The sequence below is a fragment of the Sebastes fasciatus genome, chromosome 23 (genome assembly GCF_043250625.1).
Source record: "Sebastes fasciatus isolate fSebFas1 chromosome 23, fSebFas1.pri, whole genome shotgun sequence".
In the NCBI taxonomy this organism is placed as follows: Eukaryota; Metazoa; Chordata; class Actinopteri; order Perciformes; family Sebastidae; genus Sebastes; species Sebastes fasciatus.
In genome coordinates, this window is record NC_133817.1 from 13,022,044 (window position 1) to 13,046,390 (window position 24,347).

Here is a 24,347-nt window from a genome sequence, read left to right on the forward strand (position 1 = left end):
GCTGCAGTGCAGTGCAGATTGAAGCCACTAGAGGCTGCACAAGTACACAGTAAGGCCAAAGACATATGTCCACATACTTTTGAATACTTGGATTGTTTTTCAAGGCTACAGTAGATCCCTTTAGACAATAGGATGCATCCAACATAGTGGTAACAGTTTGGTGAAGGCCCGTTTCCATTTCAACACGACAATGTGCACAAAGCCAGATCCATAAAGAAATGGTTTTCCTAGTTTGGCAGTGGTACAACACTTAATTTTATGGGTCCCTTAACTTCACATTTCATAGAATTAACTGACATTTACTTGTAAACTTGTAGGCAGTTTCCTGGAAAGGACTTTGAGACAGTTAAATACCAGAGCAGCCCTCAAAATACTCCAGCATACTACAGAAAAATATGAAAGGAAACCATCAAAGGAAGTCTTAGATGCAGGTTATATTTACTTAAAGCAGAGCTATTCCGATGTCAAATATATATTCAAATTTCTTTCCTCGATTTATTGTAGGTTGCCTAAGTACGCACTGTGCAGAAGTATGAGGGAAATGTAGTAAAATATAATACAAAATATTAGATACAGTGTCAGGAAATGACTTTACTCTAGGGCTGTCCTCGACTAAAGAATTTGTTACTCACTCACATAGGATTTTGTTGACTAATAGATTAGTTGATTTAATCGACAGATCTGTAAAACTGAGTTCCTCCACAAAGAATCACACAAAAGCACTACTTTAAATCTTGTTTACCAGAAATGTGCTCATAAGTTTCTTGGAAAAAAGTCATTCAGCATGAAAAAAGGATAAAAAACGACTAATTGACTAAAGAGATCTTAGTCAGCTTAGACCAAAACAACCAATTAGTTGACTAATTGACTAAGAAGGGGCAGCCCTACTTTATTATTTTATTTTTCAGGATAGACACACAGTGTAAATGTGTCAGATTTAGCCAGAGAGAGAATTTACATTGGGAGTCCATGAGCAGGTTGATGTTATACATTAAAAGAAACAAAGACATACAAAACAACAGTTCACAATAGTAAAGGATCTAGATCAAAGAAACGGTGGGATCATCCCTACATTTGACTGAGCTTTGTGACTCTTCAACAAGAAATGCTGAAAAAAGTTGCTTCAAAAAGAGACTCTTGGGCCACTCAGTAATCTATCTTTACTTAGTCTTCCAGTCAGTGCCCAGCAGGTACAAACAAAAAAATCAAAATGTGTCTACAGGCTTGCATACAATTCATCATATGTGGAGAATAAAGTCTGCAATATGTTTCTCAGAATTAAGTCATAAAGCATGAAAAAAGCCTAAAAAATGACTCAACTAAAGAAATCTTAGTTGACTAAGACCAAAACGACAATTAGTCAACTAATCAACTAAGAAGGTGCAGCCCTAAGCATTACATTTTATAGTTATGTCCAGGAATCGTCCTTGGAAATTATCAGGAAGGCAAATAAAGTTACCCGTTGACGGGCCTGCACAGAGCCCTTACCTCATCCCCATCCAACACCTTCGGGATGAACTAGAACGCAGACTGTGAGCCACATGGGTGTAATGTTCAGGTGTCTACATGCTTTTGTCCATTTAGTCTATTCATTTGAAGTAGATCTTATCAGCCATGCGGGAGCGTATGTGAAAGAGCGTATGTGTCTGCTGTACAAGCTGTCCTCATGACTGCGTGCCACTGCAGCAGTACACTGTCACTGAAGTAGTCTCTGGGCTGCTGGAGAGGTCACGGCTGTACCTGAGAGAGAGGTGTGTGTGTGTGTTGAAAGAGATGTTGTAGTGATAATAAATAGTGATGTGGGGAAGGACATATAGATGTAAGAGAAACGAGGGGATGGAAAGAGAGAGAGAGAGAGAGAGGGAAAAGAGGACAATGAGTCTTTTAAAATAGAATTTGTCCGCTGCGTTCATGTAATCACCAGATAATCGCTATGGGCAACAGATGCTGTGGTGTCCAGGGAGACGAGGGAGGAGCGTTTAGCATTGTTGGAGCATTTTAGAGGGATACAAGTGTGTGTGTGTTTGTCCTTTTGATTGGGCACATATATGCAGTCCTGCTGCTGTGGGATTAGAAAAGCATCTCAAAACACCTTTTAATCCTGACTTTCAGATAGAGAGCAGCTGCAGCTCTCTCTGTCTGCAGTATATTGTGTGTGTGTCTCAGGTTTTATGCGACTAGACTGACTCATCAGCGTTACACCTGGTCCAGGTTAACTGTTACATTTAGTCCATAGAAAGGATATTAACGGACTATCCCAGTTTATTACAACTTTTGTTTTTATTTTTGTACCATAATTTCTTAATTTCTTACACCTAAACTTCATCTTCCCAAACATGTTTCATGTGCGTGAAATCAGAGGCCAGTTTTCAACAAGATACAGGGGTCCCAAATACGGAGCTCTTTTTCTTAATTGGTTAAAATTAAGAGAAACAGAAAAAACAACACTTTAATCTCTGTTTTATAACATTAATTTCTTGCTCTTATTTTTATGTCATAACATATCAGTGTTAATTTTGACAAGAATTAAGATTTTGTTTTAGTCGCTTACTGAAAATTGTAGCTGCTTTAAAGTCACATTTTTGTTTTTTTGTATTATTTAAGTGTAGATTTAGTCAATGGAACTACGTTTTAGTCTAATTTTAGTCAGTGTTTTAGTCATAGTTTTCTCAGACGGATACTGTAATGGATATGTATATTTCTTTATTTTATAATAAATAAATATTTTATATTTCTTTCTCTATAAAAATTCCAATGAGAAGTAAGCATAACTTTAACTATGTGTTCTTGCCTTACATGTACTTCTGTCATATCATATATCATTATTGGTTATCAGACACTGAAAATGTTTATTACCTGGCAACATTGTCAATATAGTTATATATTACTGAGGTCTTCTGCTAAATTCGGCATCATGTTTCACTCAGATTTAATAAATTAGCAGTTATAAAAATACGTAAACTGTGTTGTTAAGGTAGACAAGCTTTATCATTATCTTATATATTTTTTATGAATGTGTAGCTGATGTTGCGGCCTCCCTTTGTGTGCAGCGCAGAAATCAGGAGAGCAAACAGTTTTCTGAACGCAGCGAAAATTTAGTTTTTTGAAAGGCTAAACGCCAACATATATAACTTTAACCGTGTGAGTAACTTTGTTATTTACAGCATTGAGCGGTAGATTAGCCTTTTAGGAAATTAAGAAAACTCAGATGCAAAATCATTGTATTTACTGAAGCACCTGCTGAGATGTGAGAACAAAGTACGGAGAGGCAAGAAACAGATTTCAGATAAGCCAAACTTATTTAAAAGAGAAAATGAAGGTGAAAACTGAAATTATTATCCAGACTGACCGTTCTAAACATCCATCACAGTCCACAGAGTGACTTCTCTTTGACCTACTGTACCGCTCTACTGCAGTTAAGTACGGTACACAATGTTCCTGTGAAATAACTCAGATTTTCTTAACACTTGTATATACAGCACTGTATATACTGTTTGTGTAATAACTTTACTGCTGGCTTTTGTTTTCACCTCATAATAAGTTTGTCTTACCGGGTGGTTTATTTAAAACCTGTATGGTCGAGTTTCTTGCCCCATCAGACTTCTTTTTATTCCCACATCTCAGAACTCAACTTGCTCAGTGCAGTTTTATTATTACTGATGAAGATTATGGCTAAAACTGCAAAAATAAGACGTGTAATAAATCAGACATTTATTGCAAAAGGAACTATGCCAACACCAGTTTCACATCATAGAATAAGGTGTACATAATTTACAGTTAATCAATGTATATATAATTATTCATGGGACAGAACAAAAAAAGCCATGTGCTGTATTTTATCGTAGAGTGGGAATTAAAAGTCTTGAGACCCGAAATGAAAACTCATTATATTAGACTTTCTACCTTTAAATTATTCAATTAATGTTAATAATTAATACAAATTAATTATTAAAAACGGATGAGTAATGTAAGTGTCCACATACTGCTTATAATTGGATTTTCTTTTTTTACATTATGCAAACATTAAACTAATCACAGTCCACTGAATGTACTGAGCCAATTTGCCTTCACCTATAGTGCTAACATGATTAATAGAAAATTAATAAGTGACCACTTTCATTAGTAATTAATCCTTAAGTCATTTATCAAGTAGGGTATGAAACATTCGGTGGTTACTAGAGAACAAATGAGTATCTCCTTGCATTCCTTCATGTCAGACGGAGTAAACGGATTAAACGTTGTACTGTGTGTGCAGCAGTTTTTGAGCGTCGTTGTCTTCAGGGAGCTGCTATTTAAGCTGCTTTGTGCCCTTAATTTCCCCCTGAACCCAAACTAATTTAGAGCGTTATGTCAGGTACTTGAGAATGTAATAATGGCAGGACATTATGACTATCGGCCTGCTTTTAATATCACAAGTCTCCTGGTAAAATCTGTCAGCGGTCTCGAGAATAATTTACTCTCATGCTGTAATCTTGGCTTAATAAAGCTTCGGGCCTCAACCCAGGCTGTGAGAGGGGAACTTCTTAGCTGGATCTGGACTGAGTTTGAAAAACTTCATTGTGCAACATCAAACACCATTAATACTGTCAGGCTGATTATCAATTTTTAACTGGAAGAAAACTCTTGATTGTTCTGTTAAAACAAGGAATTTCAAAATATTTCATTAAGATTTGTACAATATATGTATTTATTATTATTATTATTATTATTTCTTGTTTTTCTTTTTGCTGTTTTGATCTTAATTTAATTATTATTATTATTTTCATCCTTAATTTCTTTCCTTGTATTTACCTATGTTATTACTTTCTTTATTTCTTTATTTTTTTTTCTAATTTAGAATCAATTCTACTTTTTTACTATAAAATACATAAATATTGTAGCCATAATATAAGTATGAACAATATCATATGTAAGCAAGTATAAATGTATTTAACTCCTGCACTATAATAGTATAAAAAATAAGTATTAAAAAAATAAATAATTTTGTCCAAACACAAGTTCATTAATTTGTATTGTAAAATGTATAAGCATAATTAAACATTTTTAAATTATATAAATTATAACATAGCTTTAGCCAGACAGACATTTGATTGGTCCATGTGGGGAAGTTGAGAAAATACAGCAAAAAAGACACAAACACATGAATGAATATGACATTTAATTTTCAACCAGGATGGTGAGAAATACACTTAAATATAAAGATGGACATAAATCAGATGATAATGCTTCTAATGCCAAAAAGCATTTATAATGTTTTTATATTTGATTATTGTTTCGAGGCGTCTCTTTTATCCAGCAGTAGATGAATCCACCCCTCATATACATATTCATTTCCCTGCAGTGCAGAGAGCTGCAGACACATCGTGTATAGATCCACATGGTGGTGCTGCTGCCTCTCACTTCAGTCTGACCACCTTGTTCTCCAGGCGAGGAAAGTACAAAACAACTGCGTCAAGGCTGCAAAATGCTCTCGTTTCAAGTGAGTCCTCAGAGAGCCCAGAGCGAAGCAATTAGAATTGGATTTCGTTTTGGAAAGCCATGTTCATGACGGTGGAGTGCAGATAGTTTCTGGTCCTCAGGGAACAATTCCCTTAATGTTTTCTAGATGAGTGGACCCTGATATCACGGAGGAGGGCGCCTTCAAATGGTGTTTGTGTGAGAGTGTATATCTTGAGTGGAAGCATTTGATTGACGGTCCGAGTTTAAAGGAAGTGAAGTCTTTCTGGTACTTGTTTCTTTAGATCAGTGGTTACCAACCTCTTCTGGTTGAGACGCTCTTAATATAAAGCGACATCTCACGGCTGCCCTTTGCGATGGGTTGCATGTCTATAAATTGTGAGCAGCTCTGTCAAAGAGGGATTTTTTTCCTCTCAGGTTATTTGATTTGAATATTTTTTGGAGGGCTGAAAGAAGCAAATATTAGATAAAAAGTCTGAAAAATGTACATCATTTTGTTTAATAGAATATAGTTTTAAATGATTTTCCTAGCTGGAAAGTCATTTTGTGGCCCACTAGATTAATCTCACGACCCCATGTAGGAGTCCCCTCCACCAGGTTGGGAAACGCTGTGAAACGTTGTGATATAGATAAAGTTATATCGTAGTATATGAAAAATAAATGTTGCCACAGCGATATAATTAAGTCATAATTAAGAAACAGTTCATACATAAAATAACCAGATAGTTTTGGGCTAATCCAGAGGAAGTATTTGACAGATCAACGTTCTCCATGTGTTAAATCCTGCCAGTACAGTGTTGTGTTGTGTTGCTGTAAAGTAGTTCTGCTCATTGACTTGAAAAATTACCTGCAGTGTTTACTTGCAACACCTTGACACAGGTTGCATATACAGTATGTAGGAGTTATGAGAAGTTCAGCCAAACAATGATGTGCAATTCTCCAATTTTTGAGCTGCAGAGTGCTAAACCGCGGTACCGCCAGCCACCTTCTGACTTCTGCTACACCTAAAGTACAGTTATTATGGTAAGGATGGCCTCTGAGTGCGGTTTTGCAGTGGAGGGGTACTCAGTTGGTTGCAATCTGCAACCACACCACTAGATGCTGCCTAATCCTATACACTGTCCCTTTAAAGTATAAAAAAAAGGTATTTGTTTTGCAGCGTGGCCACTTTAATTATTATTACTGATGCATTAACATGTAAGCAGTGTTTTTACTTATTGATATACTCTTGCGTAGTTTAATCTATAATGGTGCATCATATTTTATAAGCTGATCATAGGTTTTGTATGTAAAATCTGTAAAGTAACTAGCTGTCAGATAAATGTAGTGGAGTAAAACCTGCAGTACTTCCCTCTGGAATGTAGTGAACTGAAACTCGCATAAAATGGAGACGCTCAAGCAAAGTACAAGCACCTAAATATTTTACTTAAGTGCAGCGCTTGTGTAGATGTACTTTCCACCGCTGTATTTCTCCTCTCGTGTCGATCATCTCGCAACCCCTTCTCTGCTTCTTCATGTCTGTATCTTGCATGTGAAGGCGTGTTAGTCTGTGTTCACTGTGTAGGTGTGTGTGTGTGTGTGGGTGTATATGCGCGTGTGTGATTCACCTGCATGTCCTCACTTGTCCCTGCATTCCCCGCTATTATTACAACATGTCATTTCAGGAGGTATTCGCACTCAAAACTGGGACTGTGTTCTGAAAACCTCAAAATGACTAACACTACTTTGTGTGTGTGTATGTGTGTGTGTGTGTGTGTAACTGTACGAGGGGTCCAAAATAAATTGAGGACAGTCATGAGAGTTCATCCTTTCTTCTACCGCTTGTACTCCGTTGCCATGACGGCTACTAGTTACCATAGAGACTAGAGATATGTGCACTTGGTATAAATGAAATGTGTGTGTGTACTGGATTGCCTTTTCCTGACACAATTCCAAATACTTAATGTGTGTGTGTGTGTTATGTTCCTGTGCTTATCACCTTCTTTGTCACCTCTCCAAATGGACAGATTGTCTCACATCCCAACACCAGATGGTTCCTGCCTTCGTTAGACACTGCAGGATTAAACCCTATACATCATGCAATAATACACATGCATCCACACTTCCGTTAGTTAGTTTACTCCATCTCAGATTCATGAGTTTTCACACTCAAAAAAGGCGTTTACATGCGAGAGTATGCAAATGCGGCTGTCACACACGTGAAGGTTTTTCATACATGTCTGATGTGTTGAAATGTGCGAGGATAAAGTACACGTACAGTATGTGTGGAAAAAAAAGGAGTGAGTAGTAGCTTTTCGTGTGGGTGGTTTTGCCTCAGGACTGCAGTGTACTTCACCATCCCTGCCTGCTGATATCGCACTCCTGCAGCCTTATTTGGCGTTTGCACTTCCCGTCGTAGCGCTCACCGTGCTGGAGATAGTGTGGGAGGTATCGGGAGATAATGTGTGTGACCCGCACAGCGCACCCTGAACCTGTGGCCCAGTTGTGAAGCTGTAGCTGCTGGTCTGCGCTTCACAGTCAACATCCTCACTTGTTAAACTCTGTAGGAGTTTGCTCAGGATCTCAGCTTTCCGTCTTCCTTTCAATAATAGATCATATTAAAGGAGCTCTATATGATATTCAGAGCATTGATATAGCAGCAAACAACCGTTATCTATGTAAAGATATAGAGGAGTAATGTCTCCCTGAGCAGAGAATGAAGTCTCTCTCCCTCTGTGTGTGTGGTAATCTGAGGTTCTCCGTGATTTATTGACACGAGCCAGGACGGCTGTGTTTACCTTTTAGTGGATGTTTGTGCACGTGAGCATGCTCCACTGGCTAGCTCACGGCCACCGCTCTTCACTGCGCTCATATCGCGGTTTCAAAAACGGCGTACCGACCGCCGGCGCCGGTGCGGAAGCATAGCACCCACCCTCCGGTGCCCCCCAAGGTTAACACTGTTAGCTCTGTCAGCACTTTTGCTGTTTTTTCCACTATTAGCTGATTGGCAGGCATCACTCAAGTCCATTTAGTGTTTGTGTTAGAGCTTTCGATCACATAACATCTTTTCATCTGCTGTTTCAAAGGTCAGCGATAAATTGCTGAAAGTCCATAACATGTTTCGAAAAAATGGATATTCACTCGCGGTGAAAATCTTGTGACATGATCAAAAAACTCCAGAACAGCTACTAAATGGACCTCGAGATGATGAAGTAGAGATTTGAGTGCATTTGTAAATTCGTACAATTACACTTAAAGGTATATTTACTTAATTGAAATCTATAGTATCGTCCTTTAATAGTGTTTCTCAGAGAGGAGGTAATAAGGAGGAGTCATGCACTATCTTTGTTTTTTTCTCCTATTGGATCACATAAGTAGACTCTTGTAAAAGACAGAAATAGGCAGAATGACGTCGAGCTTTGTAGGTTGGATTTCATTTATGTGACACTTGCAGTGATATGCCTGCAAATATATATTCTCATACATAAACACATGCACATGTTTAGTCTAATGCACAAACCATGAACACGCACACAAGCATTAGTGTTGTGTCCTGTAGTCAGTTTATAGATTTTCTAAAAGCACACATAAGTGAGTTAGAATATCTGGTTGTTAGGGCAAGTATTCATGTATTACGCAAGCGTGCTCAGTGATGACGTTGGTCTACAGTACATGAGGCCTGAAGGGACATTGCAAAAGAGTAATCAGGATCAGATAAATGGGAGCTCCTCTGCTCTGAGCTATTTTCGGCGAAATGCCTAAACTTGTCTGCATCTGTAGGTGTAAAGAAAGATGTGATTACACAATCGACTAATGACTTAGAGTTGCAAGGCGGAAGGCTGTATTTTGGGCATCTGAAAGTAAAACTAATCATTTTCTACGCCACAATGTTAGGGGACTTACAGTCTAAGCTCTTCCAGGGCTTGGATGGGAATCAAATGCTCCAAAAGATTTTTTAAAAATTAAAACTTTTCCCAGTTGAATCATCAATACTAAAGATGACAGATAGACAATATGTGATTCTTTGATAAAATATCAAAGGTACAAGTTTGTATACATAGAAACGTAAGGAGAGAAGTCCAACGACGATTCCCAGTGAGCTGAACATGACAGTCACATTTTGTAGAAAGAATTAGTTCACTTGGGTTTTGGGTTAATGTTGGACAATAACTACTGTACGATGAGGTGTTTTGAGCCAAATTGCAACAACGATGTGTTTGATTCATGCCTCAAGTTGGCTTCTTCTCTATAGCAACAGTGGCTAATATAAGGGTATTGTATTTAGAGCCTTTGCGTAGACCAAACTGAGTCATACTTCATACTCAGATGAGGATCATTAAAGGACCAGTGTGTAACATTTAGAGGGATCTGTTAACAGAAATGGAATAAAATATTCATAACTATGTTTTCATTAGTGTATAATCACAGGAAACTAAGAATCGTTGTGTTTTCGTTAGCTTAGAAGCCCTTCATATCTACATAGGGAGTGGGTACTCTTCACGGAGTCCGCCACATTGCTCCGCCATATTTCTACAGTAGCCCAGAACAGACAAAGCAAACACTGACTCTAGAGAGAGCCTTTCAACTTGTTCACGTTTATCTGAAGGCCACCATAGTTCTCTGAAATGCTTTGAAACTGTGGTAACGTGAGCCGGAGAGTGCAAAACTGTGGTACCGCCAGCCACCGTCTGACTTCCGTTGCTCCTCCCGTTGCTCCTCCCGTTGCTCCTCCCGTTGCTCCTCCCGTTGCTCCTCCCGTTGCCGTTACCGCGGTTTTGCACTCGGCGACTCACGTTACCGCAGTCTCGGAAAGGGAGGAATGAGCGGAGGGGTACTCAGTTGGTTGCAATCTGCAACCACACCACTAGATGCCGCCAAATCGTAACACACTGCACCTTTAAGGATATAATTAAAGAAATGGTTCGATTTTGGGAAATATGTTTATTCATTTTCTTGCAGAGAGTTAGATGAGAAGACTGATACTACTCTCATGGGGAAACAGCTACCGGTTCTATTCTTTCAAAAGAAAACGTTGACTGTGGGGTTAAAATACTTATTAGTAGTTTATGTCAGTGGAATTTTACATTGAAGTATTTGTGACGATGATACCGTTACCGTTGAACTGTCTCAACTCATGCTTCACACAAACAACACATTTACACTCCTTGTGAACCAGCACAAGCTTGTCTCTGTACGGGCCCAGCGTCTCCATAGTGACGAGATGGAGAGGAGGAGGAGGAGGGAAGAGGAGGAGGAGGGGGGAGTGTAAACTGGGTAGAAAGAGAGCGAGAGCAGGGAGAGAGAGAGAGAGTGTGTAGAGAGAGCGAGAGAGCGAGCGCTCAGGCAGAGACATGTAGGAGATGTAGTCTGGCTGCCGCAAGCTGAAGAAAGAGGAGGAGTTGGTGAGCGCTGGAAATCTGCAGAGAGTGAGAGAAAGGGAGACAAAAGCTGGTGGTGAGGAGGCGAGGAGTAAAGCCAGGAAAGCGTGGTTGAAGACAGAAGAAGAAGAGGACGGAGAGAAGCAGGACGAACTTGTCTTTGACAGCGAGAAAGCAACAGCAAGAAGAGAAGAGCGGTGAGAAAAGAAAAACACAGGCGGAAAACAGAGGAGCGCAAACTGAAGACGACTCTTCAACCTTTCATTTGGAATAAGTCTTGAGGAGAGGTAGGTAACCCGCTGATAGACAGGACTAGTGATGGAATGAGTGATGAAGAAACAGAAGGATATCTGTTAAAAAACAAGAAACACAAGGATGAGCCGTTGATCCTTTTTTTTTTTTCTTCGCTCGCTGTTTTATTTATGCATCTTTCATGCTCTGCAAGGCTGTGGTGATTATAACATACGAAACACTTCCATGGCGCTCAATCGACACTGCTGACTAGGCTAATTCGCTGGCTGTGTGAAGGTGCGTGTGTGTGCGCAGGAGTTAAGAGATAAATGTGTGCATCTAGTGTGTAGGAGTGTGTCCTCGAGCCACCTGAGAGAATGAGCTCAGCGAAGCAATGAAGCATCCATTGAGCTTTGATAAAACTTAAGTTTATTATTCCTCAACGCGGCAGCAAGTCACGTCTCTTCTTTTTGTCTCTTCCCTGTGAATTCAAGCTTATAAATCTTTGAAGAAATTTGAATCGCGTTACCTTGAACATAAACTGAAACCCTGCCAGAAATTGGACCAAGTCACAAGACTTTCTAAAAAGACAAGTCAAATTCCAAATCAGGTTTCAGCTCAGAACATGTCAATCCTTTTTTCTGTAGTTCCAGATTGAGTCAAGTGAAGCGGAGAAAAAAGGGCAAAAAAAAAAAAGCTATCACTACTACAGTTAAACCCACTCAAACCCAATCGCTGCCCTAATTTGTGTCCTATCCTCATTTGCATGCACTAACGTACTCTTCGAAGATGGCGAGAGGAGTGAAATCTGGGACGACACCAAGAAAGAATATAGTTGCTTAAGAGCGGGATGTTGTCAGTCTGTGAAGGCGTAAAGGCTGACTTTCAACACAAGTACTTATTTAAGTGATAATCACAATATTTGAGGGGAACTGTAAACATTAATTAGCAAAAGGAAGGCTAATCCGCTGTCATATGATGACTGTTTTCAGATTCCTAATCTCTACTTTCTGTTCAAAGTGACGTTGCACTTTAAAATCACTCAAAGAAACAGCATGATTCACACATTTTTTTACCTCCACTTGTCTGAAGTTGCCCAAAATCCACTGGAAACCAAGAGTCAAGGATGATTAGTTAATATGTTCGAGCCTGTTTGGACTTGGCTGGGGGGGAAACAAGGCAGCAGCTTTAGTGCAAGAGCAGAACGGAAAGTAAGCGAGGACCTTACGGGAGGTAAATAGAGGGAGAGAGAGAGAGACAGGTCCCGGCAGGACGACGAGAAGAGAAGTATTTGTCTTCTCCCAGCCGTTGAAGAACGGCCCGGACGGACAGAAAGATTGAGTTGGAAACCCTGCCAGCTGCTTTTTACCTCAGACGCCGCTCAATCAATCACAATCCTGCCTCCTGTTCATCGAGTCGCCACCGCAGCGGCGAGTCACAGCAATAGATTCCCCTTCAGTGACCGGCATTAGTCACTAGGCAGCCCAGAGAAACCACAGCATGATGATGGATGATGCTGAGGGAGACGTTTCACGGACAAAGGCTTTTAACATACAGTAACTGGAGTATTGATGCAAAGGGTTTAAATTCTACGGATCGATACACAACTGGTTTTTCATTCTGTTTTTATTTGGTTAACTCTACCGTAAGTCCTCGAATGATTCATAGCGTTAACACTTCTATTTCACACCCGTCAGTCATTTATATGAGTCTGGAAGAGTTTATTTTCAAAGGGTTTACATCTTATTTTGGGACAGAACCGGGTCACCAAACAGGAACACAGACTGTAAATCAGCTGCTGGCTGCTTTGCACAAAACTTTTGTCCTCAATTCAACTGTTTCTCTTCTCATTTTAAAGTTTCCCCACCACTCATTGGGAATCATGAAGGCGTTTTGCACAGCACGGTCCCGTCCAGAGCTGTCTGTCAGCGCAGAGTTCACAGATGCACATATGGCTGCTACAAGCATACTATTAACCTCATCTTGTATCGGTAGCCTTTATCCCTCCAAATAGTGCATGTACTGTATGTTCCACACTTCACTGACTCTGACCGCCAGCAGCTGTTGTATGCGAACCTTACTGTACCGCTGACGTGTGAGGTACCAAACAACAACGTAAACATCACTCCACTGGGCTCTCTCTCTCTGTTGCTATTTCAACCTTAACCATGTTATGTCGTGTGGACATGCACGGGTCACACACACAGGGTTATATACACATGATCGACATTCCACTACAAACCTAATTTAAGCCTCAAGACCTATAATAAAGAACGTGAAATGTAGCTTAGGAATTGCATCTTTAATTTCTCTTGTGGTTCTGTAAAAATGTTTGAAATTTTAAACATAAATCCATTTGCAAGGTTCAATCAATTTTCATTATTGTTAAATAAATTAACCGATCCAAATATTTAATCACAATTAATCGCAAATTAATCACATTTTGTATCTGTTCATAATGTACCTTAAAGGGAGATTGCTTGCTTTATGCAAATTAATGTATATATTTCTTATTGGAAATCAATTAACAACACAAAACATTGATAAATATTGTCCAGAAACCCTCACAGGTACTGCATTTAGCATAAAAAATATGCTAAAATCATAACATGGCAAACTGCAGCCCAACAGGCAACAACAGCTGTCAGTGTGTCAGTGTGCTGACTTGACTGTGACTTGCCCCAAAACTGCATGTGATTATCATAAAGTGGGCATGTCTGTAAAGGGGAGACTCGTGGGTACCCATAGAACCCATTTTCATTCACATATCTTGAGGTCAGAGGTCAAGGGACCCCTTTTGAAAATGGCCAAATTCACCAAAATGTAGTGTAAGTTTGGAGCGTTATTTAACCTCCCTCTCAACAAGATAGTATGACATGGTTGGTACTGTTATGGTAATGGATTCCTTAGGTTTTCTAGTTTCATATGATACCATTATCTTCACTCTAGCTTTAAGACTGAGCCCGTTGCAACCTAAAAATCGAAAGTTGCGTTTAAAAAAAAAAAAATTAGTAGCGTTAAAACAAATTTGCGTCAACACGTTACTATATAACTTTGACAGCCCTAATTTTAACACTTGCATTTTTACAGTTTGAAAAGCCCGGAGGTGGATAAACTCTTTGAAGCACCCACACCCAGATAGTATTGTACTCATAGACACACTCACATATGCATGGATGTTCACACACACACACAGCCCGGTGCCTTAGGAGAGCTTGTGCTCCTCTGCAGTGTGAAAATCGCTTCCATCTTCGGGGCTTTGAAGTATTTATTAACCCAGAAAAATATCATACACTATTTCCTCTCTCATCATACTGGCAATTCAATTCATGAGCTCCACTGTGTGTGGCAAAGTGTGTGTGCGGGTGTATGTGTGTGTGTGTGTGTGTGTGTGTGTGTGTGTGTGGAGGAAAAGCTTTGAGAGATCTTGTTTCAACCTTGATCCTGCAGCACTTGGCAATGTTTGCACACACACACACACACACACACACACACACACACACACACACACACACACACACACACACTCACACACAGCCTGTGCTTCCAGTCATAGTTACAGTTCTCGTGCTATTAATGGAGATGTATCTGTCTCCATGTAGGCGGGCTCATTAACGGCCCGCTCTCATTGGCTGCGTGTTCTGTCAGCACTGAAACCAGCCTTCCTATTGGTCCCTGTTGGACATCATTTTCAACGCATCACCCTTTAGCTGCAACTCCCCTCCGCTCTCTGGTTGCTAGGCAACCAGTGGTCTCTGGTTTCCCTCCGATGCCCCACCCCCCCCACCACCCTCCGCTATGTAGTGTGTGTGTGTATAGATCTATATATACAGTGTATATGGCTGTATGTTGGAGCGACTGTGCTTCTAAAGCTGAAACCTGGACTTCACTGTCATGATCCCAGGCTAGCTCTCAGCTGCTTGCTTTCTGAAGGTTATACAGTATGTGTTTTGTGTGTGTAGTCTATTGAGAGTCCAGGCAAATCGATACTCATCCTGCCAGCCCGAAAAAAGCTCCACCTCCTGACAACACACACATTAAGTGAGGGATGGAGCGATGAGGAAGGTGGCTGGCTGTAATTAAGAATTCAGGGTTAGAAAAACGTCAATAATCGGGGTGAAAAACGAGCCGAGCATTGTTGCTGTAAATGTCTCTCTGCTTTCACACTCGGCGTGCGCTGTGCTCATTATCCACATTATTAGAAATGCCTTTCTATAACAAACTATTGATTGAAAGGTGGAAGCTCGTTTCTTTTATATCCCGTCTTAGCTAACAGATTTAATACCACAGCTCAGGCTTAATTATCGGCTAATATTTGTTCTCAAATTTGCATTTCTTGCACAAAGCCACTTCGTGTGACTGTAGCACAGTAATTATACTACTCAACCGGAGCTGTTGGGAGTCCAAATTCCCTCGGCACTAACCCAACCAAACATTTGACTAGCCGCCAACCAAACTCGGTACAATTGTCTAGTATTTAAAGGAATAGTTCTGGAGCAGCGACTTCCTGTTGTCTCCGCTTGTTGCCTGGCAACTGCCTCCAGTCAAGAAATAGTCCGGCACATGACGGAAGTAAAACTGTGAATTGTCATCTTTACACCTGTTGTACAGATTAAACAAATAATACAAAATGTGTTTAATTAGTGAGCTTTAGAGGTGCTGGTAGGCAGATTTAGTTACCTTCTTTGGACTTAAAAAAAAAGAGAATAATTTCCAAAAATGTCGAACAAATGCTTTAAAAAATAATCCTCTTTTAGTGTATTTCAATGTTTGTCTCACATTTTGAGATATTTAGTCAAAGAATATCAGAATCTTCCTCCAAATCCTCGAGAGAAATAGACAGAAATATCCCAGAGGTCATGACCTTGATGTCCTCACTCAACCTCTAAGATGGCACAGAGACAGACGAGGGCTATTTGCTGATCAATATTACCATTCAATTGGCCTGTAATGTATTCTGACCTGGGCAATTTAAGAAACCTTACGCCAGTGATTCTTTGATCCGGAAAAATCGATTGGAGGCATCTTCAAAGGGTTTGAACCCCAACAGCACCATTAGCAGACGGCGCCTCGGGGGGCTTCAGGGGTCTGCTGATATCACAGAGGTCACGGCCTCTTAGTCTACAGCGGAGAGGAGATCGGTCATATTGACGGGAGCCTGGAGAAGGTAGATGCACGCGGAGAAAAGCTAACAAACAAAGATGGACCAATCACATGCAGTTGCCAAGGCTGAAGAGAAGAAGCTATTTAATGTGCGACTGCAGAGCCTCTTCTTTTATTAGGCCGAATCACTGACTCTCACTCTATTTATTCTCTCGGACTGTCTCTTCTCTTTTACCCTCTCCTTCTATCATCTGGATATAGCGAGAGAGAGAGGGAGGGAGAGTGGGAGAGATGAGAGCAGATGATGAGAGGTAATTTGAGGTCAGAATATGGATGGAGTGAAAAGGGATATGAGGGCGATGAAAGGGATATTTAGGCGCGTCAATGCAGATTAAGCAGGAGCAGAGAGACCGATGAAAGCATCTCCTTCGCCATCATTAAAACTACGTGCTAGCTTGAGCACAGACAGTGACTGGACTGTTGGTCCCCCTCGCCGGGTTTTACGCTCCAGTGAGCCGACCAGCTTCCAACCTCCCCTCCAGTAGGACGAGGAGAAAAGGCTTTTTGTCTCCGGTGTCCTGAATGCAAGAGGTCGTCGTTAATGTCCCTCAATCACGGACGCTCACCACTTACTCCTCATTGTTGCACCGGTTGCTTTGCAAAACATGTCATTTCGTCGCAGCTGTCGTCATTATTCTGCGGTTCCCTCTTGTGTTTAAAGAGGTCAGTGTGTTCTTAGGGTTTTCATGGAAGTTTGTACTAATTCATCATCTTGAAAGATGGGGATGTTTTGCTTTTGCATGTTTTATAGGGCAATTCTTAGTCGACTAACACTCATACGAATTTGTCAGCTAACAGTTGATCTTTAGATGCGTGAAATTGAGTTTCTCCACAAAGAATCACATAAAAGCACCACTTTAATCTTGAGTTTACCAAAAAGTTGTTCATAAGTGTCTTGGAAATAAGCATTCAGCATGAGAATATGCATAAAAAACAACAACTTAAGAAAACTTAGTTGACTTAGACCAAAACGACTGATTTCCAGTCATCAGATCGCTGTACTGTTCACACTACACAACTTGCTGTCCTGTAAGTCTATAAGTCTTTGTGGTTTTCACACTACATGACTGACCGGCAACAGGGGGTCACACACTACTAGGATCTTTCACCAGGAGGTCTCCAAACTACGTTTTGTCACGAAAACACGCGCGAGTAATACACGGTAAATGACGTGATGCCATACGCAAGACATATTGCGGATCTTGTTGTTGGCACGTGTTCACAAAATAGTCTGTTTCCACCGGGTTCCACACTCTTTTTTTACTGTTTATTCCTCTAGGTGCAACAACGGCTTTGCTCCGTGTTGCAAATGCAACACATACAGTAAGTTCCTATTGTTACAGGCGACCCCTCCTCAACCCAGGTTTCTCCTCAACCCCGTATCTTGCGCTCTCATTGGCTGTAGCTCGTGGCCAGAGTCCCCGAGAAGTCCAGATGTTTAGCATGCTAGATACCTGCAATGTGTCTGCGAGGCATCGGCGAGCGTCTTTGAATGAGATTATCTGTTTAATTGTTGTAGAAAGTAGTGACAGTAAGCTACAGAGAGGAGATGGGTGTGAGAAAGCACAGCTCCGTTACCCGTGTGTGTGGCGGCTAATCCGTTAATCAAGCCCGCTCAATCTGGGCTAACGGGACTGTTAACAGGATTAGTGCATTGATCGAAACACACATAAGACCCAAACATAGCAGCCCAGTCAGATACTGGAGGCAAACGGCGTCCCAAATCACTTCGTACTATAGTAATAAAATCAAGACCAGAGGGTCAGTGAGGTAACCCTCATCTAGACAGAGAGACATGGGTAGGGAAAGAATGAGATCATGTCAACTCTATGAGCTCTAAATTGATCTGAAAAGAGTTGAGCTTAAATGAATTAGTAGCGATAGCTAGATAGAAAGAGAGGAAAGAAGGGTGTATGCTGTGGTTGCTCAACACTTTTCCTGTCAGTATATGCAGCTGCGTTGAATATAATTTAAATGCAAATGGCCGTGATACTGCAGTCAAGCATCGCAGAGAGAGTGAGAGTCTGTGTTTTAACAATAATGGTCGGGTTGCATTCAAATTCTCATCCATTCAGGGATAACAATATAATCTTCTTCCCCAGGCTCCCAAACAGCTGTTTGTGTGCGTGTGTGTGTGTGTGTGTGTGTGTGTGTGTGTGTGTGTGTGTGTGTGTGTGTGTGTGTGTGTGTGTGTGTGTGTGTGTGTGTGTGTGTGTGTGTGTGTGTGTGTGTGTGTGTGTGTGTGTGTGTGTGTGTGTGTGTGTGTGTGTGTGTGTGTGTGTGTGTGTGTGTGTGTGTGTGTGTGTGTGTGTGTGTGTGTGTGTGTGTGTGAGAGAGAGAGAGAGAGAGAGAGTACACATCCACGTGCATGTGGATATTTTTTTTTTGGACGAGTGTGTGTGGGTGCTGCTGCTGCTGCTGTGGCGGCTCTGTGTTGCCATGGTGACAGTTGAACTCCAGGCTGAGGTTGAGGCTTCTACTGTAGTTGAAGTAGATGCTGTTGCATAAGACAGAAGTGTAACACACAGATACAAACACACACACACAGATGTGCACCATGCAAAGCAATTACTGTCCTCTCTCTGGAGTGTGTGTGCGTTTGTGTGTTTGTATGTGATGAAACAGCAATGTGAGGAGTCGTGTCACGCTGTAGACCCTCAGGAGACAGACACGGAAAGACGCAGAGGCAAGAGAATTAATATTTCATAACCTTTACTACATAAGGGGGAAAAAATCCATTACCCGGGTCATTTTGTTCTTTAAAGTTTACTCAAAAGTCATCAAATGTTGATTTTCTTATTTAAAGTAAGGTAAGAACTTGTTTGCAATGTAAGTCTCAGTAAATCCATTCATCATCATCCATTTGGTTTATAAAACATCAGAACATAGTCTAACTGTGCGTCACAACTTCCTCAAACCCAAGGAGATGTTATCAAATTGCTTGTTTTGTCAGACCTACAGTCAAAAACCAAATGATATTCAGTTAATATCACAAAAGGCAAAGAGAAGCAGCAAATCGTTGCTGAAACTACAAAATGTTTGGCACTTACAAATGGCTTAAATGATTGATCGATTATCAAACTAGCCAAATCATTTTCTGTCTGTCGCCTAAGCGATTGATTATCTTCTCAGCTCTAAAGTTTATGTAATGATATTAACACTTGTGGCTTAAAGAAGTCTTGAAACTAGGGCTGCTACTAATGATTATTTTCATTGTCGGTTAATCTGTCGATTCGTTTTTCGATTAATTGATAAGTTGTTTGGTTTATAAAATGTAAAAAAAATGTCGATCAGTGTTTCCCAAAGCCCAAGACGACGTCCTCAAATGTCTTGTTTTGTCCACAACTGAAAGATATTCAGTTTACTGTCATAGCTGTCAAAATATTCACATTTAAGAAGCTGGAATCAGAGAATTTTGACTTTTTTTTTCTTTAAAAAATCACTCAAACTGATTAATCGATTATCAAAATACTTGGCGATTAATTTAATAGTTGACAACTAATTGATTAATTGTTGTAGCTTGAAACACCTAAAACTGTGCTGAAAACCATGATGTTGACCCTTGTTTCTAAAACAAAATGCATTGGAAAGGAGAATTTTTAAAAGTTAAAAACGCTTCAAATTAAGACAAAATCAGGTGATCTTAATGCGCCGAATTCAGCGAGTCAATGTCATCTTTAGTGCAAAGAGACAGAGAGAGATGCTGTAGCATGACTGACATTGTGAGTCCATAAAGGACGGTCTGTAAGAGAGAGAGAGAGAGAGAGATGGAGAGCTGTGAAACCCAGAGAGGAGAGGGAAGATAGGAGGGGAAAGCTGAGTGAATAAAAATTGGCGGAGGGAGCACGGGGCGGCCATAATACGCCAATTAGTTCCACTACCTGCTAGTCCCAGCTCTCCCCTCTGTTTCCCTTTGATCCGTCTAATTTTAACAATTAAAAGACATTGTTTCCATGCAGAGAAGAACAGCGTAGGATGAAGTTTAACTCATTAGTAGCTGTGTTTTTTAACATCTCACTATTCAAACGGCCTCTTTTTCCTTATTTACTATATGATATCAAATTGAATCTACTAAGCAAAGAACGCAAGAGGAAGTGTTTAGCATTTTTGTGCTTGCGTGATACATTATATATATGTTGTTTACACGCAATTTGCATATATTCATGGTTGGGATTGATTTATTTATGATCTGTTTGTGTGTTTATGCACGTACACATGGAACCAAAGCATGTGCATCCTACAGCTCTGTTCTCGTTGTTAGTTTGTATTTTTATGTTTCTCTAGCAGATGTGGAGCAGTAATTGGTGCATGAGATGATAAAATATGTGCATGTCTGTGTGTGAGTTGCGCTGACTCAAAGCAAGACTGTTGGGAGAAATCATTAGACTCGCAGCGAGGCCTCGCGTTGAGGCTAATTACCACCTTTTGCCCCGAAGACGCACACAAAAACACACACATTGTCTCGCATACCTTTTATTGGAAGACCTCCAGAGGCAGAGCCGTAAAAACCAGGCAGCAGTTTGTTGTATACTGAGGTATGTTCGGGTGCCAGAAGGTGTAAACAGAGCAAACTGCAGAAAGCAGCCATGTTCCAGCTCGCCTCTTTAGAAAAGCCCAGTAACTGGCACAGTCAGCGGACGCCTGGTGACCAGAGAGAGAATGAATGCTTTCATTGGATTCCAAGAGTGTATGTGTGTTTTGTCTCTATTTGTGCCTGTGTAATGAGCGCCTGGGGGGGGAACCAATAGTCTATTACAAATTTGCCACAATCTGATATTGTTGAATTTCATGGCTGTCAGTGCAAAAACTCTCAGCTCTCAATGTTTTATCAGCTGCTAATACTTTTAGTTTGAGTTGGGATTTGGGTTTTTATCTGACTGAAGCCAGACTGAAGCCTAATGATTAAATATTCAACGTGTGTTGCTTGTTTTTGTTTCCAAGTCTCAAGTCCTCATTTCTGTGACTTAAAAAATCGGACTCAAGTCTACATATCAAATTAATCCAGATACTTTTTCTGCGTCAGGGGATATTAAAGGGATAGTTTGGGTGTTTTGAAGTGGGCTTGTATGAGGTACTTATCCATAGTCAGTGTATTACCTACAGTAGATGACAGGAGTGACCAGCACCGAAGCAAAGCAATGTAATGCTGTGGACGGGGCCGGCAGCAAAACGTATTTTAGCCACCTAAAAGAAAAGCCCAGCTAAAAAACACAATATCAGTTTAAGTGTAAGTTATATTGCCTGCCCCGTCCACAGCAGCACATAGGTTTGGCTCCATGGTGGTAACTCCTGTCTGCTTCTCCAAACTGGGGGCGTGCTGACATTCATCTACTGTATATAATACACTGACTATGGATAAGTACCTCATATGACCCCACTTCAAAACACCTACTTCATACTCTCTGGTACGTGTGTTTTATGTTAACCTATACAGGTTACATACTATGATGTTGTTTATGTAACAGCACAACTAACAGTCTGGACACAGCCGTCCAAGCCATTTCAGTTATGTAATAATAATAATGACATGATGTATGCTCATGCTCAGGGGCATTTTATGTCATTGTGCACTCATTAGCACTTCCCTGAGTGCTGGTGTTTTTCTCTGTGAAGCTCTTTTTCTGAATAGCAGTATTATCCTCCATTTGAGGCTCATGGCGGCAATAACCTGTTACCTTTTATGCATTTTTTTGTTATTGCATATGCTGATATAATCTTGTCATTATCCAGTCTGAAAGCCTTTGAGAGTCATTATTTTTTTTTCGCCAGCGCAGTGGCTTTTGACCCAGCATTTCTTGTGTTTGCAGAGAACATAAAAATCCGGCCTCTTAACTCCTTCTGTGCCTTAGTGTGGAGCTATAACTAAAGATTGGATTCGATTAATCGATAAATCATTGTTTATAATATTCCTTTAACCTTAGGTGATGTCTTCAGATTGCTTGTTTTATCCAACCAACTGTCCAAAACACAAAGATATTAACATAACAAAGATATAAAACTGAGAAAATCCATCAAAATCGTCACATTTCGGAAGCTAAAACTAGTAAATGTTTTGCTTTTTTGCTTGATAAATGTCTGTGATTTGTGTGCACAATACCTACAAACTACCCCGCATGTAATCTAACTGTAATGTCTAATTTCTGTGTGTTCATGCAGGTATTGAAGATCAATCTTATCGGACACAGAAAACGGATCCTTGCCTCATTGGGGGACCGGCTACACGAAGACACCCCACAAAAACCTCCTCGGGCCATCTCCCTCAGGGTGAGTGAGTCTCAGTGAGCAGACAGTGTGTTACGTGAACCATAAAAAAAAAACCTCAGCGAAATCTAAACCAACGTGGATTCAAATGATTATGAATTCATCAGACAGAGGAAGAAAGCTCTAGTCTCTTCCCAGAGGGCAGTGAGGGAGATACAGCCTCCCCACTGCGGCTGTTACCACCCAACTGATTACCCCGAAATCTCCCCGGCAGGCACAAAATGGCCGCCCCACTGCAGTTTCCTCGCCGCCGGCTTGTCCTGGATACTAATCACAGGGAACTGGCTTTCTCTCTCCCATTGGGGCTACGCTCTAATGTCCTTATAATAGTCTCTTGCTCTTTGTGATGTTGAGCCAAGAGAGGCCCTATGCTTCTGAGACAACGCTGAATGTGCTGGCCCGGTCGATTCGGCTCCTTTCTCTACCTTTTAAACTGCCTAAACTGTCCGCTGTGTCTCAATATGTCCTTCTGAGAACTGCAGTTTTTGTACTGAGCCTAAAAAAAGTGGTTGTTGCGGTTTTAAAGCTAGAGAGAAGATACTAGCATCATATTAAACTAAGAAAAATGTAGAAATCCATTGGTACCAACGAGGTTTTGGCGAGGAAAATATGTTGATAAGAGTATTAAATACTTGACAAATCTCCCTTTAAGGTACAATTTTCAACAGATAAAAATGTGCGATTAATCGCCATTAACTATGGACAATCATGCGATTAATTATGAATAAATATTTGAATCGATTGACAGCCCTAGTAAATATACTGTATATATTTTTTGTTGAGTCAATACAATTTCAGAAATACTACAAGAATAAAACAAAAGAGAAAAGCAACAAATCTTCACATTTGAGAAGCTAGAACAAGCAAATGCTTTGCATCTCCGCTTGGTTCGACTAATCGAATCATCATCTAGTTGTTTCAGGTCTAATTTCACTCCATTCTTTTTGTAATTGAAGAATAGCAAGATTATATAGTAGGGGTGGGAAACACCAGAGGCCCCACTATATGATATTATCACGACACTTAAGTCACGATACGATCTTATTGCGATTAGATATATTGCGATTTATTCAACTGCAAATTATGCATTTTATCAACATGTGTTTTATCTTATAAGATACAGTTTTCACTGTGTTCATCAACAAGTTTTCATTCACATATCTTGAGGTCAGAGGTCAAGGGACCCCTTTAAAAATGTCCATGACCGTTTTTCCACAACAAAATTTAGCATAAATATGCAGCGTTATTTAGCGTTCTTCCCAACAAGCAAACATGACATGGTTGGTAGCAGTCGATTCCTTAGGTTTTTCTAGTTTCATATGATAGTAGTTGTATTTTTCTCCTCTTTACTTTAAGACTGAGCCCACTACAACCTCTGAAAGACAGGATAGCGGCCGTCAGATTGTGAAGAGGTTGATAGTTTATATAATAAAAGATCAATACTTGACATCCATGTATCCATACAATATTGCAAAATATTATGATACCATGCCCTTATTATACTATATATGGCTCAATACAGGCTAAAATGATGCGTTTAACCAGCATTTTCTTCCAGCGTGCGAGCAGAGAGCTGTGTTTACTCAGTAACACGGTACAAACAGCGGCTGACAGCTGGGTGCATTAGGACAAATGGGGTGAATGAACGGAACGAGGCTCCGGATGAGAACTGAGAGGCAAAGTTATAACAACTTCAGCTTCCACAATCCCAGAAAAAAGAAAATCACCAGAACGGGCCTCTTCTACTGAGACTCTTCTCATATGTAATCAACCGAAAGTGGATAACCTCTCAGGAGAAATAGCTGACCTTCTACTGTGTAAGACCATTAAAACGCATAAAAGTTCTAATTCTTTTGGGAGTTTTAGTCTCCGCTCAGC

The 24,347-nt window shown here is 40.4% G+C and overlaps 1 protein-coding gene across 6 annotated transcripts in view; it reads left to right on the forward strand.

Moving 5' to 3' along the window:
• Positions 1 to 24,347, forward strand: part of anks1b (ankyrin repeat and sterile alpha motif domain containing 1B) — a 248,195-nt gene that overhangs the window by 203,624 nt on the left and 20,224 nt on the right. For all 6 annotated transcript variants that reach the window (XM_074625196.1, XM_074625198.1, XM_074625197.1 and 3 more), the window contains one exon: positions 22,365 to 22,472. In XM_074625196.1, the coding sequence (XP_074481297.1) occupies positions 22,365 to 22,472 (108 nt within the window). The remainder of the gene's footprint in view (positions 1 to 22,364; positions 22,473 to 24,347) is intronic.